The 23,010-nt window shown below is 42.6% G+C and overlaps 2 protein-coding genes across 3 annotated transcripts; both read left to right on the forward strand.

Moving 5' to 3' along the window:
* Nucleotides 1-6,684: 6,684 nt before the first annotated feature.
* ZBTB8A (zinc finger and BTB domain containing 8A) lies at nt 6,685-11,867 on the forward strand. The gene is made up of 4 exons (XM_052810681.1): nt 6,685-6,793; nt 8,010-8,977; nt 9,458-9,627; nt 10,032-11,867. The coding sequence occupies exons 2-4, from the start codon at nt 8,038-8,040 to the stop codon at nt 10,362-10,364; spliced, it is 1,443 nt and encodes a 480-aa protein (XP_052666641.1). The 5' UTR covers nt 6,685-6,793; nt 8,010-8,037; the 3' UTR covers nt 10,365-11,867.
* Nucleotides 11,868-16,688: 4,821 nt separating this feature from the next.
* LOC128152448 (zinc finger and BTB domain-containing protein 8A-like) lies at nt 16,689-21,548 on the forward strand. 2 transcript variants are annotated; one of them, XM_052810679.1, is made up of 4 exons: nt 16,689-16,973; nt 18,136-19,123; nt 20,071-20,240; nt 20,494-21,548. In XM_052810679.1, the coding sequence occupies exons 1-4, from the start codon at nt 16,689-16,691 to the stop codon at nt 20,821-20,823; spliced, it is 1,773 nt and encodes a 590-aa protein (XP_052666639.1). In that variant the 3' UTR covers nt 20,824-21,548. The 2 variants fall into 2 exon arrangements, with proteins under 2 accessions (XP_052666639.1, XP_052666640.1); XM_052810680.1 differs by lacking the exon at nt 16,689-16,973 and adding an exon at nt 17,538-17,679.
* Nucleotides 21,549-23,010: the final 1,462 nt, after the last annotated feature.

Genomic DNA, 23,010 nt, shown 5'->3' on the forward strand with positions numbered 1-23,010 from the left:
TAACTGAAGACAGTCTGGTTTTTGCCTTTTGTTGGATTGTTTGAAATTCAGATTTTCTACATGTCTAGAAATGTTAGTAGCATGTATGAGAACAAAAAGGTCGTGAAGTTGTTAAAACCTTGCCAGCGGCTCCATTTATACACGTACGTGTGGTGTGCATGCCCACACAGAGCTGCTTTTAGGTCTGGAGTTATAGTTAAGATGTCATCATCTCTGCCATGTAGGTCAGCGGAGCACTTTTACTAAAACACCACCAGTGAGTATAGCGACTTCTTTGTTTTTTATTAAATAGTTATAGGCAGGTGTCTGAGTACTAGTAAGTTAAAAAAGAAAGAAAAAAAAATTTAAAATCAAACCAAACCAAACACTACCCACCCCCCCCAAAAAAAGTCTCAAAACAACGTGCTGTACACAGCAACTTTAAATGCCACCCCCAAATATCCAAAGACAATATACTAGACTTTAAACTTTGGACTGCCAGTCAAGATACAAAATATTTTAACTGTCAAAATATATGACTCCATACTTCTTACATGCTTTTAGCATAACCAGCTAAGTCTCCAGTCCTATGAAGGCTTAGACACACAATTGGTCCCACTGACCACGAGACTAGTTATAAGGGTAAAATTTAAGCACACACTGACAGTTTTGCAGAATTAGAAACCAAATCAGGTCTTAGAAATTCTTAAAGTTCTTCAGTGGCAAGGCTTATTTTAATTTTTAGCTGCTGGCTTCTTTTTGGGTTGGAGGGGAACTACGTGAACACAAATTTAATTTTAGAGCCAATGGCTGTGCGACTGATTTTTCAAATTCTGTCTTGTTGTTTGGTTGTTAGTAACTAAGGTATGCGAGCTCTGACCCAAACTAGTGTGTATTACTCAAACAAAAATAGGAAGCTGGCTTTGAAATTGTTTCTTCTTGTAGTTGTTTGTGTTTCTGATACAAGACAGACATCTTTTGCTGGTAAATAATGGCTATTGATAGCTATAACAGCCTTTTCTAGATCACTAAAGTTTTGAACACTTCCGTGTTTGGAGACTTGGAGGATTCTTCTCTCCTCCTGTAGGAAAGTGAAAACTAGAATACTCACTAAACTAAACAAGAGTTAACACTTTGGGGAGATGTCCTGATTTTAGAACCTGCTTATTTTAGATACCATCATGCAGATGGATTTATGGGTAGATTCAAGGACCTTCATAAATCTCCAAGCCCATTCCAGGATCTGTCCAAGTGAAAGCCAGTACAGTAATAGCACTGTATTATTAAACAAGATGCTATACATTTGTTGAGGAAGATTTTCACTTTTGAAAACCAATGTGTGAATGTTGCCAGTTAATACAGTATCTTCAGACAGATCAGTGGAGTAGTTAAATCAAAAGTCAATTGTCCTAAAATACTAATTGGTACGATAGTATTTTCATTTGTACCATCTGAATCTGATGTATGTGAAATCCAGTTACCCCAGCTTTCTCTGAATGTCCATCTTCTTTTACATTTTTTACTGTTTTAACTCTTCTTTTATTGTTTACTGAACTTTTAAACATAGCAGATTATGACTTTTTTTAAAAGTGCTCCAGAACAAGCAAAATAAGGGTACTTAAAAAAACCCACCAACAACTAAGAAGAAACAGTATCCAATGTTAAGCAGATTATTTTGATGAGAAAGAGGAGTGCTAGGGAATGAAAGAAGGGACTGATATCTGGTGCTCTGCTTCCACAGGTATTTGGGATCAATAGTTCTATGTGGGAAAAAGGTCACGTAAAGTTCTGAATCATGGGTCTTTAGAGTATTTTAGAAAAGACAGCCTGGCAGCATTCACAGACAATTCAGAGTACAATCCGGGTGGCAGTGTGAACCTAGCAGCCCTTTCCAGATTTAGTAACTGGATGTTTTCTGCAGATCAGTAATAGAGAAGTTGCACTGATGTTTTACTGCAAGCTGCCAGATCTGCAAGTGTACCTGTCCTGATGCTGAGGTGTCTGTGAGTGTATGTGTCAGGCTGGAAGAGAGAAAACCAAATTGAACCAAAGTTGAGAATTAACATGCATCACCACCATACAGGCAATTTACCCTTTTTAAGGGGTGGGGATCAAATCTTTAAGTGCTTTTTGTAACGTTTTTTCTACAGTGGTGCATTACTGAATTTGTCTTTATTGTATGTTAAATTGTGTATGTAACTACATATGTTTATATTGTTGTATGTAGTCTGGTTCTTTTATAGTTAAAGAACAGAAAATATTAAATAAATACTAATCTCACAGTGAGTATAAATTTTTTCCATTTTTTTACATGACAGATGTGGGGCACTGAAGCACTCATCCCCGCTCTTGTCTCCCTGGCTCTGAGGGCCATGGGGTTGTTACCATCCCTGGTGAAAGGGACTCTCACTGTGGGAGAAGGAAAGTGGGAGTGCAGGGCAATCAAGGGAGATGAGAGGTTGTCAAAGAGCTTGCTAATGATTTGGGGAGAATTAATTGTTTAGATCAAGGTCTAAGTCATCAACATAGATGAGCCGTATGCAAATATGCTCACAATTTTAGGTGTTAAGGAAAGCTGGGTTGAAGATAAGGATATGTCTAACAAGTATTTAATTTAATTCTATTGGTACAGGATTAGGATTTTGGGTTCCTAGTACAGATGAAGCTACTGAGAAGTTATGCTGAGATGCTTGTACAGCTGCTGCCTCTGTTAACACTGCCATCAAACCTCAGACTTTTCCTAAGTTGTAAACTTTGTTTAGAAGATGGCCTGCTCGGTTACGTGTTAGGCGTACTGGCAGATGGAAGATTCCTCCCTGTACTCAACATTTTAGGACAGTGTATTATGATTTCCTTTTCATTTTGAAAAATGAAGTGATCTCCTGGTGACCCGGAGGCTGCACAATCATTTGTATTTGTAGCAGAAGACAACAAGGATGCAGCTCGGGATCTTCATGAAGACTGGCTTTGTCACACGGAAAGCTGATGACCGCAAAGATGATGTTGAGGCAACTGAACTAAAGCCAAATAGAAGTTGTTAGTGTATTAGATGAAAATTGTAATCTCATTCTTAATTCATTTCTAGTGTCTTGCTTATTCCCCTATCTCCAGACCATGTCTGTGTAACTTAAAAAGCTCTTTCATCATGACGGGGATATGGTCTTATCTTGCATATTCCTCAATATCTTTGTATTCCTCAAGGCATTAGGTCCTGTAACACTGAAAAGTTTTCTAACATGGAACGATTAGCAACTCATCTATGAACTACTAAAAAATATGTATTTTTATGTCACACTAAGTTTCTTGAAAGCTTTTAAACAAACAAAATATTCTCAGAAAATTACTTTTCCTTTAAGAGGTATAACACTATTTTAAAAGCAACAATTTTTGCAGGAGCACGGATTAAAATTCCTGCTGTTCACATTTTCTCATTAAATGCATTTTTAGATCCAGCGCAAAAAAAACCCCCGGCAACTAATTAATTCTAATTAATTCCCCAAGCATGGTATGTTTCTGATCCAGTGGAAAAAACCAATGTGGCTATTTCTTCAGTGGTAGAAAAAGGAAATAAATTGTGTTGCTTTAGCCCAAGGTTATATGCTATTTTACTTATACTTTCAAAAATTTAAAATAAAACCCTTGGTAAATGCATATTACTTCACTCACACATTTGGGAAAAATCCATTGCAACTCTAACAAATTAATCTTGTGAATCAATGCATGTCAGTCTTCGAACTATGGTACTTCAGTTGTTCTAGTATATGCTCTTGAGTTTTCTTTGGCCAGAAATATCGCTATATATTTAAAGTCAGAAAACATACCATAACTGAACTCTGTGATTTTTGAGAAACATTTGTTTTAAGGAAAACTGTTTAAGGAAAATCTTTTAACTGGTGTTACTGTTAATTATATTTCGTTACCGAAACCCAAATAAGACAATGCAAAATTTATGTTAATAATTGTTGTATCAGCACTAACAATGTCATTTTTTTTTTAAGTAATTTGTAAATTGTTCTCTGAAAAGCAGAATATTAGTCTTGCTTTGCAACACTCCTCCTGTTGCTGTGAGAAGCACCTCCTCCACATAGCTGCCAAGTTTATTCCCATTGGATAAGCTCTCCAAACAATATCTCAACTTCAAGTGGAACTGTCTTGGCTAGACACCGTAATTCTAAAATTTAGAAATACAAAACAAAAAAATAGATTAAACAACTAAATACATTTCTGGAATCAGTGGATTGTTTGTGATGTATTACTGTGCAAAACAGGATGAAATCAGTCCCTGTGCGTGAGAAAACCAAAGTCTGTTCCATGGCCGTTCCTAGCTGCACTGCACAGACTCGAGGGCACGGTTTCTGAAGTGCTCTGAGTAAAGCACTTGCAACATCTTTAAAAATTCTAATTAAGCTACTCTAGATACCACTGCATTTTTTTCTATGTTTTAAATTCTATTACCTGTTTCTAGCAGATGGAGAACCCTTGAAGTCCTATTAATATTGATATAAACTACCAAGCAAAGCACTCTCCGATATACAACTGAAAGTACCAATTACCTGAAAAGTCAGCTAAATCAAACAGAGAAAATACCTACAAATAGTTCTTTTCAAAAGGAAGGTTTCAGCAGATGAAGTAATTTGGGCATGGATCTGAAAAAAATATGTAGAATGTTCTATAAAAAGAGGTGCTACTTAGTTGAATTGACAGGCAAACTCAAACTGTAGAGAAATGAATTCAAGCGGCATTAAAAACTGATACTGCAAATAAATTTTCTAGTTTGTATTAAACAAACTAAGTTATTGTTTAATTGTCTGTCGTCTTTATTTCTCAATACCGGAATCAGTAATTGAAAGGTTATGTTACTTGGCAATAAACTAAATTCAATGAAATTCCCCAACTCAAGACTTTTGCGTCAGAATTGGTTGCTGTATGGAAGAACACGACAGGCAATATTTTTACTTGAACACTCTTCCAGTCTCCTACAGTTTGTGACTTGGGGACTTCTGAAGGCACAGGACATTTCCACATGTAGCTCTCAAGTCTCTCTCATGACCACGTCTAGTACAGCCCTGTAACACTCAAACATTTCGCATCCACAACAGCCTATAGCAAGCAGTTCCAGTGCTGAACTACGTGATATACAAAGAACCACGTCCTCTTGTTTGCTCTGACCCTGCCACCTGCTAGCTTCATTTGCTATCACCTTCCTCTTAGGCTGGAATAAGCAGTGAACAATCAGTCCCTATTGATCCTCTCATGATTTTATAGATTTCCATTTACCTCACCTGCTTAACTTTTTTTCCTAGCTCAGACATCTCTCACTCTACAGACATTTGTACAAAGCTGTGCCAGACTTTGATCATTTCTCTTTTCGCTCCCTGAAGCATTACAGGTTCCTGTATACACACTTTGAAATGAGTGACCCTGGGGCTGCATACAGTATTCAATGTGCAGGTGTGCACTATTAATTAATGGTAAGAGCTGTGAAAAGCTGGGTGCTAGGGTTGTGTTGTCTAACCCTGAAAGGGGAATGATGAGGAAAAAGATGCTCTAATGGTCCTCTGGGCTGACTTTGGAACCGGTTCTGCTAATACAGTCTTTAGACTTTGATGTAAAAGCAAGATAAATTACATGAAATTTGCACGTGACACTGATCAGAGGATGACTATGGACTGGCAATGTGCCATGGCTGGAAAAGGCTGGTCAGTTGTAGGTACATCAGATTGAAATGTTTTCAGTTGATAATTAACACCATTTCCCAGTGGACTGAAGAGATTCATGCGAAATACTGTGTAAATTCCAATTGCTTTCATGTTCAAGAATGATTAATTTAAACTGGTCAGGTACAGAGTGGAGTCTTACGCAAGCAGAACGGGTCTCATGAAAGATTTTACAAGTGTGGCCTGCATTTGAAAGGAGATGGAATCTACAAAGCTATGGATGTTTATTAAAAAGGGGGAATTAAGCTGGTGAAAAATATTGTTGCAATATAAATGGATATAAATTGAATATGAATAAATGATATACTGGGTGAATGTTTCCAACAATCAGAGGAAAAAGTCTTTAGATGTCTTTCCCATTTTGCTATAGTGGGGAAAGGAACATGAATTGTTTCAAGATGGAATGTCTTAAGTTTATGGAAGGGAAGGCTAAAAAGGATACAAAGGATACAGTTAAGGCAGAACGGCTCCCACGGGAAAACAAGTATTTATGAGAAATATCTGGGGTGTCAAGAGCACAGAAAAGACCCTGGTGGCAAGAAGAGGAAGGAGAAAGATATCAAACTTCGAGTGAGAGAAGGTGAGAGGTTCAGGTACTAGGATTTCAGATGTGCTTTTTTCAGAAGATAACAGACATGAACGGGAAAAAATAAAAAATAAAAGAAGACCTTACATCTCCTTTTGAGGAAGCTGCAGGCGCGTTTAAGAAGGATTTGGGTCATCAAGGCCCCTGCTATACATAAAGGTGTGAGAAGGAAGCATCTAGGGCATCACATCCCCTCCCGGACAGCATGTGGGTGTGGGAAGAGGCGAGCAGCCCCGACTGCAGGGCGAGCAGGCAGAGGAAAGCCGCTGGGCTGCGCCTGCAATCGGTGCGTTGCCCCTTTAATTGTGTCCCCAGCCCTCGGGCGTCTCTGTCCAACGCCCACGTCAGCAAATACCTTTTGTTTCTCTCACGTTCGGGCTTCCAGGGCTCGGGGCTGCGGGACCAGCGCGTCGCCTTCAGCCACCGCGAGCCCCGACGCGGGGCCGGGGACCCCCGCATCCACCGCCCGCTCCCTTCGGCTCAGCGGCGGCCGCCCGCAGGACCCAGCCCGGTGAGTGGCGGCTCTAGCACGCCGGCAGGCCAGACAGGGCGTTGGGATTTGGGGGGCGGAAACGGCCCCGGAGCGAGCCTTGCTGCGAGGGGCAGCGAGGGACGGCCCCGGGCTCCGCGCTCTCCGAGGGCGCCGGGGTCCGTGTGCCGTGACGGCCCGCGGGCAGCTGCCCCGGCAGCCGATGGTTACCGGGGCTGCACGGCGTCCTAGGCGGGCGCCATTTGCAGCCCCGGGCGCGGCTGCGAGGAGCCAGGCGCGGCAACAAAGGGCTGCGCGGGAGCAGGAGCAGGAGCGGGCGGCGGGTGCGCGGCGAGAGGGGCCGCGCAAGGGGGCGGCCGGGGCGCTGCCCCCCGCGGGGAGGCTGCGGGCGGCTGGGGCGGGAGCGGCCCCGGCCCGGGCCACGCCGGGCGCCCGGCACCGGGCGGCGGCAGCAGCGTGGCGGGGAGCTCTCGCGGAGCGGCAGCCGGGGCTCCGCTAAGGCGGGCGGCTCCGGGCTGCGCGCCCGGCCCGGCTCGGCTCGGCTCGGCTCGGCCCGGCGGAGGGGAGCGGGCAGCCGCCCGGAGCGCTGGCGGGTCCGGCGCTGCGGTCCCCGCGGCGGGAAGGGGAGCGGGGGCGGCCGCGGCCGCCCGCGAAGCCGGGAGGCGCCTCCGCGCTTTGGCGGGCGGGTCCGGCGCCGTCGGGCGTCCCGGGCTGCCGATGGCCGAGCGACCAATTCGGCCGGGCGTTGCGGGTGAGTGACGGCGGCCTCCGCCAATGCCGGGGGAGGAGGGCTGAGGCCGCCGGGGCTCGGCCGCCGGGTCCCATTTCTGGTCGCTTCGGCGGCGAGGCTTGGAGCCCGGCGGGAGCCGGGGCGATGCGGTAACGTCGGCTCAGGGCGCGGACACGGTCCTCCACCGCAGCTGCTGGAGCGCTCCTCGTCTCGCTGGAGAGCGTCTGAAGGGGGTGCAGCTGCCTTCTGTGTCCTGCATCCTTTGGAAGGAGATGCTCTAGGTGTAGCACGCACATCTCTGCCAGATAACGTGTACTGATTTGGCTTTTTCATCGCTCTTTAATTCTTGGAAAAAGAATGTATGGTTGCGCATATTGTAATTTAAATGTATTTATAGATTTAAATACATGAGATTATTTGTAAAGATGTCTAAAATTGGGTCTGACATCTTTGGCTGCGTTGCACGATGCTGAAGTCGAGACTCAGGTTATTTTCTTTATTTTTTAGAGCGACGCTTCATTTCATCTTTTCTGGAATGGAGATTTCTTCTCACCAGTTTCACCTCTTGCAGCAACTAAATGAGCAGCGCAGGCAAGACTTATTCTGTGACTGCAATATCCTGGTGGAGGGCAAGGTCTTTAAAGCACATCGCAATGTGCTGTTTGCCAGCAGCGGCTATTTCAAAATGCTCCTTTCGCAGAGCTCGAAGGAGGCGAGTCAGCCGACGACAGCTACTTTCCAGGCATTTTCTCCTGACACATTTACAGTTATTCTAGATTTTGTGTATTCGGGCAAACTGTCTCTCACTGGTCAGAATGTCATTGAAGTCATGTCAGCTGCTAGCTATCTGCAGATGACCGATGTTATCAGTGTGTGTAAAACGTTCATTAAGTCATCGCTGGACATCAGTGAGAAGGAGAAGGATCGCTACTTCAGTCTGTCAGACAAAGATGTAAATTCAAACGGCGTGGACCGATCCTGCTTGTACAGCGCAGGCTGGAGGGGAGAAAGCAGCCCCCCGCATTCGCACTTAAGTCCGGACCAAGGGACATGTATGATGGGTGGAAACTCTTGGAGCAATTTCAGCTACTATCCGACTTCTCAAAGAAATGCCCAGCAGCAGCTGTCCAAACATGAGCAACGGCAGGATTCCATAAAGAAATCCCGGCACCTGGGACTGCAGCAACCTTCTGACATTCCTCACTATAAATCAAGCAAACTGGAGGACAGGGCTGCCGAGCCCGCTGGCCATATTGCTCAGTCTGAGGAGCAAGTTCAGATTGAAACAGAAGTTGAATCCCCTCACGTGGGCTATCAGTACGGCCAAGGGTCTGACGTGATGCCGAGGAGCTTGGCTGTGTCACAGCAGGAGCATGAATCACCCCGTTCTTCTAGTAAATCGAAGTCTTCAAAAGCAGACGAGCAGTACGCGAGCATGCCCTCGATTCTAGGTGTCATGGGAAGCTGGGCTGAAGGTAAGAATTAGTTTTAATGCTGTAGGTGCACAGTCATCTGTGAATCGTCTGTTCTGTCCGTGAGAAAACCTACTTTACTGAACGGGTGTACAATTTCCAAAAAGACATCTGTATTGTCCAGAAATGTAAGTTTGGAAAGTTTAACTCTTATTTTTCAATAATTGTGAATGATTGAAGTACCCGGTTTATTAACACTAGCCCATCAAAATACATAATCTTCAGCATCATCTTGCAAATTTGTGATCTTTTTGGATATTTTTAAGCTCATTTTAATATAGCTAACGGTCCGCTCCTTTTCCTTTGTTGCACTCCTGTGTATTTTACAAGAAAACACAAGATCTTTGTGCTTGAAAAGACCTACGGTAATATTGTTTTAATAAAAGTGATTTGCTATTCTGCTCATAGAATGCCTTTTCCTAGAGCATTATGTGACTAGACATGTTATGACTTAATTTTTTTAATCGCATTATTTTCTAACAGATGATCTGCCCAGGATGAGGTTCAAGTGCCCATTCTGCACTCACGTGGTGAAAAGAAAAGCAGACCTAAAGCGTCACCTTCGCTGTCATACAGGAGAGCGCCCTTACCCTTGTGAGGCATGTGGGAAAAGATTTAGCAGGCTAGATCACCTAAGTAGCCATTTTCGAACAGTATGTATTTTTAGTAACTGCATGATTTGTTTAATGTGTAAATCTGTCTCAGTACAGTTAAACACAGTACAAGTGTATCTGGTTGATATATTGACTCCTGTAAAGAAGAGGTAATAGAAAATGAATTTGGTTTTGTTGTCAGTTTGAAACATAATTTGTATGAAAGGGGATGAATTTCTGTGTTAATTGATGGCTCACAAAGGTACTGCTCTGTGCAAGTCCTGTAACAGAGCTTAAGTGGGTAATTACAGCACCTGCGATGGTTTAATTTTTAACTTTGGATGACTGTCTCTCAAAATGAGTTAACACTACCATTTGACGCTACTCCAGCCCTACTTTTTGTCATCTTAAAAAATGCTTCTTTGTGGACACGTTATCAAATTTATTCCTTTCAATTTTCCCAGATTCATCAGGCTTGTAAGCCCATCTGCAGAAAGTGTAAACGCCACGTGACTGAGCTAACAGGACAAGTGGTCCAAGAGGGGACACGACGTTACAGACTCTGTAATGAGTGTTTGGCCGAAGCTGGCATAGACAGTATTCGCATTGACTTGGAGGCTGAAGCACCCCTTGAATTTCCACAAGATGGGGATAAGGATTCCAGGTGGCACTATGGGGAAGACAACAGATCCGATGTGGAGATTGTGGAGGATGGGTCAACCGACTTGGTCATTCAGCAAGTTGATGACAGTGAGGATGAAGTAGATGAAAAGGAAGTAAAACCAAATATTAGGTAGTTGCAACAGAAGAATTAGGAATTCTGTGTAAGAGGGAGAATGTACTGTCTTGACCACAAACCCTCCACCAGCCTGTTGTTAATCGTGCAGAGATGTACTGGTTTCTCTTGAACAGGTCCAGACTTGCATGTATTTATGGACTTGCCATTGAGTCCACCCTGAGTTTTCTTATCAGAATACCCATGCTTCGCTTCATTAGAAAGAATCCACCCTTAAATGAAATAATGGATGAACAAGGAAACTGAAGTACTACATGGATAACTTCTTATAGCAGACAATGGGTCACTTCTCAAAACCTCTTTCAAGGGAGTGAGGTCTAAATACTAAAAAAAAAAAAAAAAAAAAAAAATCACACAGTACTGTAAATTGCCCACTTTTTAAACTTGTAGAGATGTGGGTTTTATACGTAATATCATCTGGTGATAAAGTATAAATACCCCACACACCAGAATATAAAGAAAACCTCTCTTCAGTATTCAGAAATGAAGATAATCTTCCAGGAAATTTCATGAAGTCTTCATATTATGATAAGGAAAAAAGGCAGCTAATTAAGAAAAAGCATATAAAAATGTTTTAGAATATTCATCTCGAAAAGCACTTTCTTGTAAAATTTATTAGAATAAGGAGAATCTTTAGCAGATCATTCATTCAAGACATATTTCTTTACAAGAAAATAAACACATGAATGCTAGTCCTAGTCAGCACATCAGAGATAAAATTATTACAATTATGGATCACTAATTGATGCAAGTAGATGTTTTATTGATTCTGAAAATTGGGAACTTGGACTGGGGTATATTTTAATAAGCACTAGTAAAATACTCTTTTTTTTTCTTTTTTTTTTTTTTTTTTTAAAAAACCTCTCAAAAGTGCTAGACTGACATGACTGGTAGCCCTGCATCCACGGCATTGCCAATGGCAGTGTCAGCTTCTCCATGCCAATGTGAAGGAAACAACCCTTATGAGGTTACTTTAGCTGTTGTTTTCTCTCTTTGTCCCGTTTTATTTGCCAATAACAGTGGCAGAACAATTTGTACAGTATATATACTATATAATTAGAAATGGAACTGATGAGATTTTACATCTGAAACCATTGACTGCTCTTGTTTGTATTGACCTGTACTCAGTTTAAACTGATTAATTTTAAGATGGAGTCATTATCAATTTATATATTCCCAAAGTCATTCGGTCACCAGGAGAACACACTTTAACCTTTTTCAGTCTGTACTATATGCTGATGAGAACAAGATGTACTGGAAGTTCTAGGCATCTTCTTTGTGTAATTTTACCTACAATTAGACTACAAGAGATGAGATGACTAATGGTGAAGAAAGTTTACTTCTGTAACAAAATAAGCCAATTTTTGTTTTGTTACTTAGTGAGTTTATCTTAACCAGCACTGTAAACAGGAGAGAAGTATGCTCCTGGGGTGCTTTTACTCTGCGTTTTCTTGGACAGACCTGAGTATTAATACAGTCTTCATCCCGTGATCATTGAACTCAATGGGTAAAGGCTTAGAAAACTTTTTTTTTTATTATTTTTTTACAACTTTGTAAGCATGTTTGGCTGAAACCCGGGATTAATTACAGAACAATCCCATATATATATACTATATAATCTCTTTCCCAGGGGCAGCTAAAAAGTCACTACTTTATTTTTATTTGTGTAAAAACTATATAGCCTTATTAGTATCATCATTACCAGAGAGTGCAGCATTTTCATTCCAGACTGCAGATGGCCAGCCTACAGGTCTCTTAAATGACAGCTCGTGCACTTCCTTCTAAGTTCACAGTGTAAGCATTAGGAGCCCTTCCCCTCAAACGTGCCAGGCTATCAAGAAGCAGCCTGCTTGTATGTTCTAAGGAGACAAGAAGTGGTATTTTATTGTTCCTACAAAAATTATCATCCATTGGCTTGGACTTGGGGAGGGGGCTTGAAGGGGGGAACTTATAAAACTTTCTGATGACCCAGATGAAAACATCTTTTCCAAACAAGACTTACACTTCCCTCAATTTTATGTTACGCTTTGGTCAGCAGTCCAGAAAACAGTTGTTATTTTCTTGGACCTTACTACTCCTAAAATGCATATTATTAAATGGCTGAAATATTCCTGAGCAACCTTAACTAAATCAAATATAGAACAAAGAAATATATAAAAGAATATGGAATGACTTCAATCAAACTTCAAGACAAAATGCTTGCTGAAATCAAATTTAATAGATTTTTCCGTTTCCCTTTACATTAAACACTATGCGCAATAAATTCTAGGTATTGGTGCCTGCTGTCCCAGAATACAAAGTGGCTGGGATTAGTCCGTGTGTGTGTTTGGGGATGGATTAAGGGGAGGGGAAAATAAAGTGTCACTCTAGGTCTAAAATCTTAACTGCAACTGTGAAGGTGAGACTACTAAGTGTTTCTGTATACTTGGGGGTGTTTTTAGAAGAAAAGGGATTTTTGGATCAATACTCAATCTAATTAGATACCATAAATCTAAGAATACTGAGGACCAGATGCTTCAGAAAAAGATGCGAGGTGGCTATAAATGGGCAAATGGAACAATCCATCCATATGAAGACATTTACTTTTTAAATATAGGCAGATTAATTGTTGATTTGCCTGGCAAATAAGGGTTTTTACTGCTTTTATATTTTATTGTTATTCTCAGTAGCATAACTAGATATCTGTAGTAATTTTTAAGGTATCTTATTAAGCTTGGAGTTTTAGCTCAAGACTGCGATTCCCACAGGTCAATTATGTTCTGTATTTTAAAAAGGTTACCATTTTTACATTTGTTGCCTTAATTTCCGTTGTTGTTCCCTTATTTTTGTATTGCAAGACAAGATAAATGTTAAGTGCCTTCTATTTTCTACGTCTTCATTTTACATAGCCAGTCATATATTTTGCTTGTTTTTCTCTAAATGAAAGTAATCCTATTTGTTTTCTTTTCATCTCCTTGCATTGCCTCTGATGACTGTCATCTTCATATTTCTGTTATGATCACGTACCACTCATTAGCAGAAGTAACATTGTCTTTCTTCTCAAAGAAGAAAGTAAAGACCATATAGGGTTGTTCCCACAGAATTTCATTTACCTGGCAGTAACTGATTTGAATGTGTTGCTTTTAGAACTTTGCCGGGTCACAAGTAGGACACCTGATTTTATCTTTAAATGCTAGAGGATGCTGTATAGAACTGTATTGACTTCTGCGAATAGCAATCCATTCAGATTCTGTTTCTGTCCTGCCTCTGTACATCCAAATCACAGTTTGAGAGGTTTAAATTGTAGTGCAGCATTGGAACGGGCTGTGCAGAAAGCAGCCTCAGAGATGGTTGTCCTTGAAGGTGTTCAAGACTTGGCTAGACAAAGCCATGGCTGATCTGATCATGATCTGATCTCGATGCTGGCCGCCTTCCTGTGGGAGATGGGACTAGAGACATTCACAGCTCCCCTATGACCAACAGTTCTGCAAGTCCTCTCAAATTGGTTTTTGCTTTTTTTTTTTAATTTTTTTCCTTGCATTTCTTTCATCTTATTCATGTTGCTTTGAATGCTCTTAAATACTACTTCTTAATGCATGTTTTGATTATTCACTGGTTTTCAGTACATCATTCTCTTGTCATTTGCTTTTCCATTCCCCATTTCATCTGACTAACATTGGAGGGATGTCTACTTCAAGAGGCATTCCTCATGTATACCTCTACTTTCTGTGCAGTCCTAGTGTCTTTGTCCTTTTCTCTCCTCTGTCTGTCCTTTGTCACTGAAAGCCTGCCTCTTAGGGACATGCTTTAGTGTTGGACTTGGCAGCGCTAGGTTAACCGTTGGACTTTATGATCTTAAAGGTCTTTTCCAACCTAAACAATTCTGTGATTCTATGATTCTTTTTGCTTGGCTTGTGTTTATCGTGTTCATAAAACCACAGTCAAGAGTGAAGACATTCATCATCTTCTGTTAAGTGTCTCACCTTTAACTATCCTTATTTTCTGACAACTATCTTGCCATCCTTTCAAAGGCTGAAACACTGAATTAAAAAACATTTCTCTTTCTCCCTTTTCAGGTATTTCTTACAGAATTCTACCTGCCACATAAACCTATGACTTCTGTGATACTTGATTAGTTTTTCTCCTTCATATCATATCCCATTTTTTTTTGTTTTCCATTAAATTATCTAAACTTCTATATTTACTATCCCCCAAAAATGACACTTATCTTTATCTTAATGGTTCAACTGTTGGTTTTGTTGGTTGTTTTTTTCTTCCCCCCAAATTAATTAAAAAAAAAGCAGACCCTAAAAAACAACCTCATAATGCATCTCCCTTTCCAACTTTTTGCTATATATTCTATTCCAATTCTGAATAACTGAGATGAAAAAAAATTGCAAAAATATTTAGTGTGAGTTTTGAAAATACCTGTAAACCCACAGATCTAGTGGAGGACTGACACTTGACTGCTACATGTATCATCCTTCCTTTACTTATGGCTCTTCAGAAGAACATTCCATCCTCCAGTATTTTGGGATCCCTCCCAGTTTTTCAGTGATAACTTAGAAAAAAAAACCCAAACAACTCTGTTGTATATAAAATTATGGAATGTACTACATTTCTACCCTGAAGCATCTGGTCACTGTCAGAGGTTATCCCATTACCTAGCAATGCCAATGTCTACCTTTCTTATATTTTGGTCTCTTAGTCTGCAGAAATACTTGGCTTTGAACTTCAGATAGCCTACACAGGGGCTAATAGCACTATCTTCAGCCCCATTTATTATTTATATGGACCTTGATTTAGCTGAAGAATGCCTGACCTGCCATCTGGCTACAGCTGAGTCAATGGCTGTGCCCGGATCCCAGGATCCCCCTGTGACTATCGTTAGCATCTGTCAGCATAACAACAATGCTATATAGTTGAGTATCTATCTGAAACCTTAACTGCTGAGGGCTAGCAGAGTTGAGGTTTGCATTAAGTGAGGATTACAGCTAAACTAAACTTTTCAGTTGAATTTATCCTAAAAAAGGCATTTAAAAATTATATTTTAATTGAAGCCTTGAGGCTAAAGATAGCACCAGTCAGACTGGAATAAGCACATGCGTTTAGGGTTTATTTAATAAGATTACAAATTCATAAGGAACTACTTAAGTGGACTGCTGAGGCCAGTATCTATGTGATCTGCTCAAGCTGGCACTGGGGACTTCTAACCATTTGCAAGGTAGAGAAATGTAAATTATAATCCAAAAAGAGTCCGAATAGTTAATTCTGTATTCCTTTTATTGTTTCTACATGAATAAGTACAGCGGAATTGTAAGAGTAGTTCAATATTCTAGTACAGGCATTTGAACACTTGCTTCTTGATTTTTCTGGAACATCTCAGGAAAAGTCAGAAGTCAATTACAAAGTTACTATTAGTTGGAAGGCAACATGTATGAGAATGAAATAGCAGAAAATTTCTCTAATTCTGGCCAAAAGGCTGAGTTTTGAAGAAAAGGATCTTATAATCATCCAGTCCCTGCCTCCAGACTTTCAGTGTACTTTTCCCATTAGGTATAAATCTGTACCAATAGTCTGTATGTCTGTTGAGTGGTGGGTATAATTTGATAAGCTACTAAGAAAAGCTTATAATACCATTTAGTTAAATATTTTCTATACTGTTTAACTTAAAAAACCTCCCACACTGGAGTTAGCATAACCTTTCATCATATTTAACTCTTGAAATGCAGAGAGGCATCTTATTTGGTGCATCAAGAATTTTAAACATAGCAACACAGAACAAAAAATCTTGTAAGGAAAAACTGGGAGGAGTGGCAGGAAAAAGATTTCCGTATCTTGGTTTAGCTGTTGTACTAAATTAAACACTAAAGAAGTTCTCTGCCACACTCTGACCTGACACTTTTTGGGATGTGTCAAATGGGAACTGTTCTTTGACCGCGTTCTAACTGAGCCTGCTTTGAGGAGGGGACTATACCTGAGGACCTGCAGAGGTTCCTTCTCAAAATTATTCAATGGTCTCGAGGAACAAGATTGAAAGTGTCTTGTCTTCTCACGGGCATCCTGATTTGATTATCTTTTTCAACACAGAAGTGAAAAAAAAGGACAATCTGTCATATTGCACTCCCACTTGCAGTACTTTGGTTTAGGATTATCTCCATTGTCTGAATACAAAACTTGCCTGTTATGGTGCTGCTGTATTGAGTAATAGCATATATCTACGCCACAGAACTACAGGTATTTCCCATTCAGGTGGCGCCTTCCTTCTACATACAAAGCTATCCAGACGGGCCTTTAACAATAGCCATGCATTGTCTGCGGTAAGGCAGTGAGCCTCCCGGACAGCATGTGGGTGTGGGAAGAGGCGAGCAGCCCCGACTGCAGGGCGAGCAGGCAGAGGAAAGCCGCTGGGCTGCGCCTGCAATCGGTGCGTTGCCCCTTTAATTGTGTCCCCAGCCCTCGGGCGTCTCTGTCCAACGCCCACGTCAGCAAATACCTTTTGTTTCTCTCACGTTCGGGCTTCCAGGGCTCGGGGCTGCGGGACCAGCGCGTCGCCTTCAGCCACCGGGGACCCCGCATCCACCGCCCGCTCCCTTCGGCTCAGCGGCGGCCGCCCGCAGGACCCAGCCCGGTGAGTGGCGGTTCTGCTGTACACCGATAGGTCGGACCGGGCGTCGGGGCTGAAGACGGGTAGGAGCGGGCTGCTGCGAGGGACGGCCCCGGGCTCCGCGCTCTCCGAGGGCGCCGGGGTCCGTGTGCCGTGACGGCCCGCGGGCAGCTGCCCCGGGAGCCGATGGTTACCGGGGCTGCACGGCGTCCTAGGCGGGCGCCATTTGCAGCCCCGGGCGCGGCTGCGAGGAGCCAGGCGCGGCAACAAAGGGCTGCGCGGGAGCAGGAGCAGGAGCGGGCGGCGGGTGCGCGGCGAGAGGGGCCGCGCAAGGGGGCGGCCGGGGCGCTGCCCCCCGCGGGGAGGCTGCGGGCGGCTGGGGCGGGAGCGGCCCCGGCCCGGGCCACGCCGGGCGCCCGGCACCGGGCGGCGGCAGCAGCGTGGCGGGGAGCTCTCGCGGAGCGGCAGCCGGGGCTCCGCTAAGGCGGGCGGCTCCGGGCTGCGCGCCCGGCCCGGCTCGGCTCGGCTCGGCCCGGCGGAGGGGAGCGGGCAGCCGCCCGGAGCGCTGGCGGGTCCGGCGCTGCGGTCCCCGCGGCGGGAAGGGGAGCGGGGGCGGCCGCGGCCGCCCGCGAAGCCGGGAGGCGCCTCCGCGCTTTGGCGGGCGGGTCCGGCGCCGTCGGGCGTCCCGGGCTGCCGATGGCCGAGCGACCAATTCGGCCGGGCGTTGCGGGTGAGTGACGGCGGCCTCCGCCAATGCCGGGAGGGCTGAGGCCGCCGGGGCTCGGCCGCCGCCTTCAAGCGCGGCCCTGCCGAGCTCCGGCGGGGGCTCTACCAGCGGTGGACGGGTTGGAGGCGCGGGCTCTCCCGTCGGGCGCGGCACTCCCCGGGGCAGAAGGGCCGAGTCCTTGTCAGTCTGCGAGCCGTTCACGTCTTCGTCGGTGTAATCGTAATTCTTTTAGGATACGCAGTAACCCTGCTGAGGCATCTTTTCACCTTTTCTAGAGTTGTTAAGTTTCTTCTCTCATGTTATTATGCGGGGTAGGGGCTGCAGGGAGTTTGGAGATATAGTGGGAATGTGATACCATGTACGATGTTCATGTTTTTAAAAACAGAGCTCATCCCTTTAAAATAGGATCCAGCAACCTTGGTTTAGATTGTCATGGTTATACTTGTTTTTTTACTTTAGAGCAAGCCTTCCTCTTATTCCCTGACTGGAATGGAGATTTCTTCCCATCAGTTTCACCTCCTAGAGCAGCTAAACGAACAACGGAAGCAAGACTTGTTCTGTGACTGCAATATCCTGGTCGAGGGCAAGGTCTTTAAGGCGCATCGCAATGTGCTGTTTGCCAGCAGCGGCTATTTCAAAATGCTCCTTTCGCAGAGCTCGAAGGAGGCGAGTCAGCCGACAATAGCTACTTTTGAGGTCTTCTCCCCAGAGACATTTATGGTTATCCTGGACTTCGTGTATTCAGGCATACTGTCTTTAACCGGTCAGAATGTCATTGAAGTCATGTCAGCTGCTAGCTATCTGCAGATGACAGATATTCTTAATGTCTGTAAGACATTCATTAAGTCCTCACTCGATATTAACGAAAAGGAAAAGGATCACTACCTCAGCCTTTCGGCCAAAAGTACAAGCAGTGAACCTGCCCATCCATCTCTTTATCGGTCAAGAAGGAAAGCAAAGAGCAACCCCAGGCGTTCCTATTCAATCCCGGATGAAAAGGCTAATACGGTAAACGAAAATTCCTGGAGTAGCTACAGCAGCTACCTGTCCTCACAGGTGATTCTTCAGCGGGCAGAAACACAGCTATCGAAAAGAGGCAGAAAACAGGGCTCAACGAGAAAGCGCCGAAAGCACCTCGGACTGTCACAGACCCGTGATTTTGTGCAGTATAAATCAAACAAAGCTGAGCGGGCCAGCGGAGGTTGCAGCGCGTCAGATTCCAGCCACATCTCTCGGGTTAGAGAGGAGGTCGAATTTGATGCCGAGAATGACGTTGATCATGATGATTATGGATATAATCACGAATCGGAAGTGATACCAAAGAAGTGGTCTGTTGCTCAGCTAGAACAAGAACTTTCAAGAACTCCCGAGTTCATGGAATTAAAGGCAGAGGAACTGTACACCTCAATGCCCACAATTTTAGGTGTAATGAGTAGTTGGAACGAAGGTAAAAAATACATATGGTTTTGCAAAGTTTGTCTGTCTTTGGAAGAATTCAGATGATCTTTTGGAGAGAATTTGTATGGCTGCATGAAAACCAAAATGATGCCTAGTGTTGCAGATTATTTTCTTGATCTACTCGATTATAGTACCTAACAGAATGAGAAACTTTGAAGCCAGAACCGGGCATGAGAATTAGAATCAGAGAACTTGACCCATGTATTCTGTAAAGTTAAAACAATACATGCCAGATTATTTGGACCCAAGTGGAATTTAATGAAGCCTCAAGAGCTGTAATTGACTTGGGGACCTGAAGGACTGAGTTTCTCTTGTAAGGTCCCCAATACCTGGCAGTAATAGAGGCATCCAACCTAAATCCAACCAAAGTCCTTCCCAAGAGAAGGTCATGTCACTGGCAGGATGCTGCATTTCCCGTGAGGTCCAAACCAGCCCAATCTTCACGACTGTTTGGCCACACTACATAAAGCATCTAAGCTCTTGACAGCATATGCCTGAGATGGTGGAATAAAGTTGACAGGTGTATTCTTACATGCATTCTGATGGAAACTAATGTACCTATATTTTATTATAATCGCATATTTTTAAGACTTTGGGCATCCTAGTATATTACACAGAGATTATAAATGTTAAAGCTATGAACTGTTAGCTGATGGAAGGGTCAGATATGATGACTATATGTAATAGCTATGTATTTATGATCATCTGTATGTCTAAAAAATACCCTGAGGAAGAAAGAATATACTATCAAACGGCCGTTTAACAATTTCAATAAGAAATACTGGGTTTGGAGGATTGTATTTTGGGATTTTTCCTATTTAGTGACAGACCAGAGGGAAAATGAACTGCTGCTTATTTAAGGTGAGAAATAATCAAACTACTACATAAAGAGAGGCCACTGCTATTTGACATTTTACCTGTATTTCTCTGTAACAGATGACCTACCTCGGATGCGATTCAAATGCCCCTTCTGTACACACACAGTGAAACGACGCGCAGACCTGAAGCGACATCTTCGGTGTCACACAGGGGAGCGACCGTACCCGTGCGAAGCGTGTGGGAAAAGGTTCACCCGACTAGAGCATCTACGTAACCACTTCCAAACGGTATGCCATTTCCGTCGGAGACTCAGCCTAGAAAAAAAACCCACAAGATGTCATTGGTACCGGCTGTTCAGTCATTTCCAGAACTAATACCAGAAAAGCTTCCTAGCTGCACATCAACATTAATTATTCATTATTTAAATTGGCAAATTATATTTTAAATTTAATTTTTAAGAATGATTCAGTGAATTTTCTTTTTTTAAAAAAATTTGCTTTTGGATGAACACTGACATTTTCAAATTTTAAATCTCTTTAGATACATCAAGCTGGCAAACTGATCTGCAGAAAATGCAAGCGTCACGTAACTGAACTAACAGGATGTGTTGTTCAGCAAGGAACAAGACGCTACAGACTGTGCCCTAAGTGTCTAGCAGAAGCTAATTTTGACAGCATCCCTGACGATTTAGATGCAGAACATTCTCCTATCTCCTCCACAGGAAACAAACGTTCCAAATGGGCTTTGGAGGAGGAACAGAAATCAGATGAAGAGACAATGGAGGAGGAACCATATAATTTGGTTGTCCGACATGTTAATGATGATATTCCAGATGAGGTAGATGAAAAGGTGAAACCAAATCTTAGGTAGATATATTTGTGTATTTGTTACTGTTGTATTCAAGATTAAATTACTTGTGTCCTACCAACTAATGCTGGTTTATTACTTTCATTAAAATGAAATATAGCTAAAATTTTATTATGAGAAGCAAAATACGGACTACAGACAAATCGTTTTGTACTTAACAGACATGCACCAGTGTAACTGCTTCTAAATATCATCCAGAAAGTACTTATTATCTGGAAACTATTTAAAAGAATTGGTTTATATTTCAAAGACTTGCTCAGAGCCCCTGTTCATAATGGAAGTGTGAACCAATCTACAGTTCTACAAAGATTCTATATTATATAGATTTTTAAAAAACAAATATTGATAATTTGCTTTGAAAAAGTCTTACTAAAGCAGCTAAGAAATGTAAAACACATTTTTGTTGACACTGTAATTAACATGTATATACACTTCAGAAACTTCATAAGAAAGGAGTAAAGAAAACAAGTGGAATTCTTCCTGTTGAAGAACGTTTTTATGAGAGCTTTGTTTTCTGAGTGAGCTTATTGCATCTTATAGTTCAGAAAAGCATGATTAGTTTTAAAGAATACACACAGCCGTACAGAGTAGAATAATGAGCAGAGCATCTGTAGTGCACTTGGATAGTATGAGTTTGCCTTTTCAGATATGCAGTGTTTTTGTACTGTGAATTTTAAAGAAAAATACACTAACGTGGTTCCAAGGAAATAAAAGTGCAATCACTGGAAGTACAGTTGTCAGGTTTTTTCCATTTTTTTTCAGGACTGGTGCAAGATTTGCTTAAACTCCTGTCTATCTTACGCTAAGATAATAAAGACGACAAGTCCCTTTAATTTCAGTGGGACACTTGTGACTTAGATCATGGAGCTACTTTAGAAAGGCTTTCCTGCTCATATAAATTTAGGATGCTTAACAGCTGCTTGACAGTCAGCATAAAAACATCTGTTTATATGGACAATTTCCCTCAGAGTTTAAGTAACCTTTGTAATTCTGGAGTCTCTTCAGCTTTTTTAGTAATAATTTTTTTCCCTGGTCATTTGGCTCAGAGAACCTCCACTTGCTAGAGAAACCGAAAATGCTCAGTACTAAAATGATTAAAAAAAAAAAAAAATCTCAGGGAGAATGTCTAGAAGAAACATTCTGCCTGAGAGCAGAGAATGGCATTCCCAGTAGGTACTCTTGATAAAGAGCCACTGTTTGGTCTCATGTCTCATTTTATGCTATGTTTCCTTTCCTGTTAGCAGAATCTGTAGCTGGAGGTTACTGCCAAGCAAGCAAAGATTCCCTGTAGAGAATTTGAGAACAGCCATATTGATTCACATCAAGATTCTCCCTGTCTCCAATAGTTGCCGTTAACAGATACCTAGGGAAAAGTGAGAACAGGGCAAGCCTGTATAATAATTCCCTAATGCTCTCCCAAACTCCAGCCATTTTCAGTTAAGGGGATTTTCTTAATTTGGGATTTGTACATTTAGAAACCACCAATGCACATCTTCACCGCTCTACCCTTAAACTCATCTAAACTTCTTGCATCAGCAGTATCCTTTGGCAAATGCCTCCACCAGTCTAGTATGCCCTGTGAGTCCCATCTCCTTTGAATCTGGCTTCTATAACAGCCACCACCATGTCTAGCTGATCCACAGAGATGCACACAAACTCAGTGCAGAACTTGCTCAACTAACAGCCAGAAAGAAGGGTTTGCAGTTTTAGCATGTTTTTTAATTAAACACTTTCAGGTAGTTAATTGTCTCAGTGGGCCCCAGCTCAGTGAGAGACTACAGCCAGCCATGGGGCTCCTGTATAACGCACCGGGAGAACAGCACTTAGAGTAAACACGCCGCTAGCTGAAACCTGTCACTCTCACAGCTGTGGAAATGGAACAAGGTAAATTTAAGGCCTGTTTTATAGTAAGTACGTAATAAATACTGAAAAAAAAAAAGATGACTAACACTTACTTAGTTAATTCCAAATGTTTTTCTAGGAAGTTCTGTCACCATTTCTAAAAGCGGAGCACTTGTGTTACTACAGCCTGTGACTGATGGTATAGACAGGGCATCTCAGCACTTCTACAAATTTAACTGCATAAATTAATCTTCTCCCGTTTTAGAGGCCTGGGCAAAAGGAAGGGACTCCCCAGCCGCAGCCCTCCAGCCCCTGCGCCCACCTCCCCGAGGGTCCCGGCTCCCTCCT

The sequence above is a fragment of the Harpia harpyja genome, chromosome 16 (assembly GCF_026419915.1).
Source record: "Harpia harpyja isolate bHarHar1 chromosome 16, bHarHar1 primary haplotype, whole genome shotgun sequence".
Lineage (NCBI taxonomy): Eukaryota > Metazoa > Chordata > Aves > Accipitriformes > Accipitridae > Harpia > Harpia harpyja.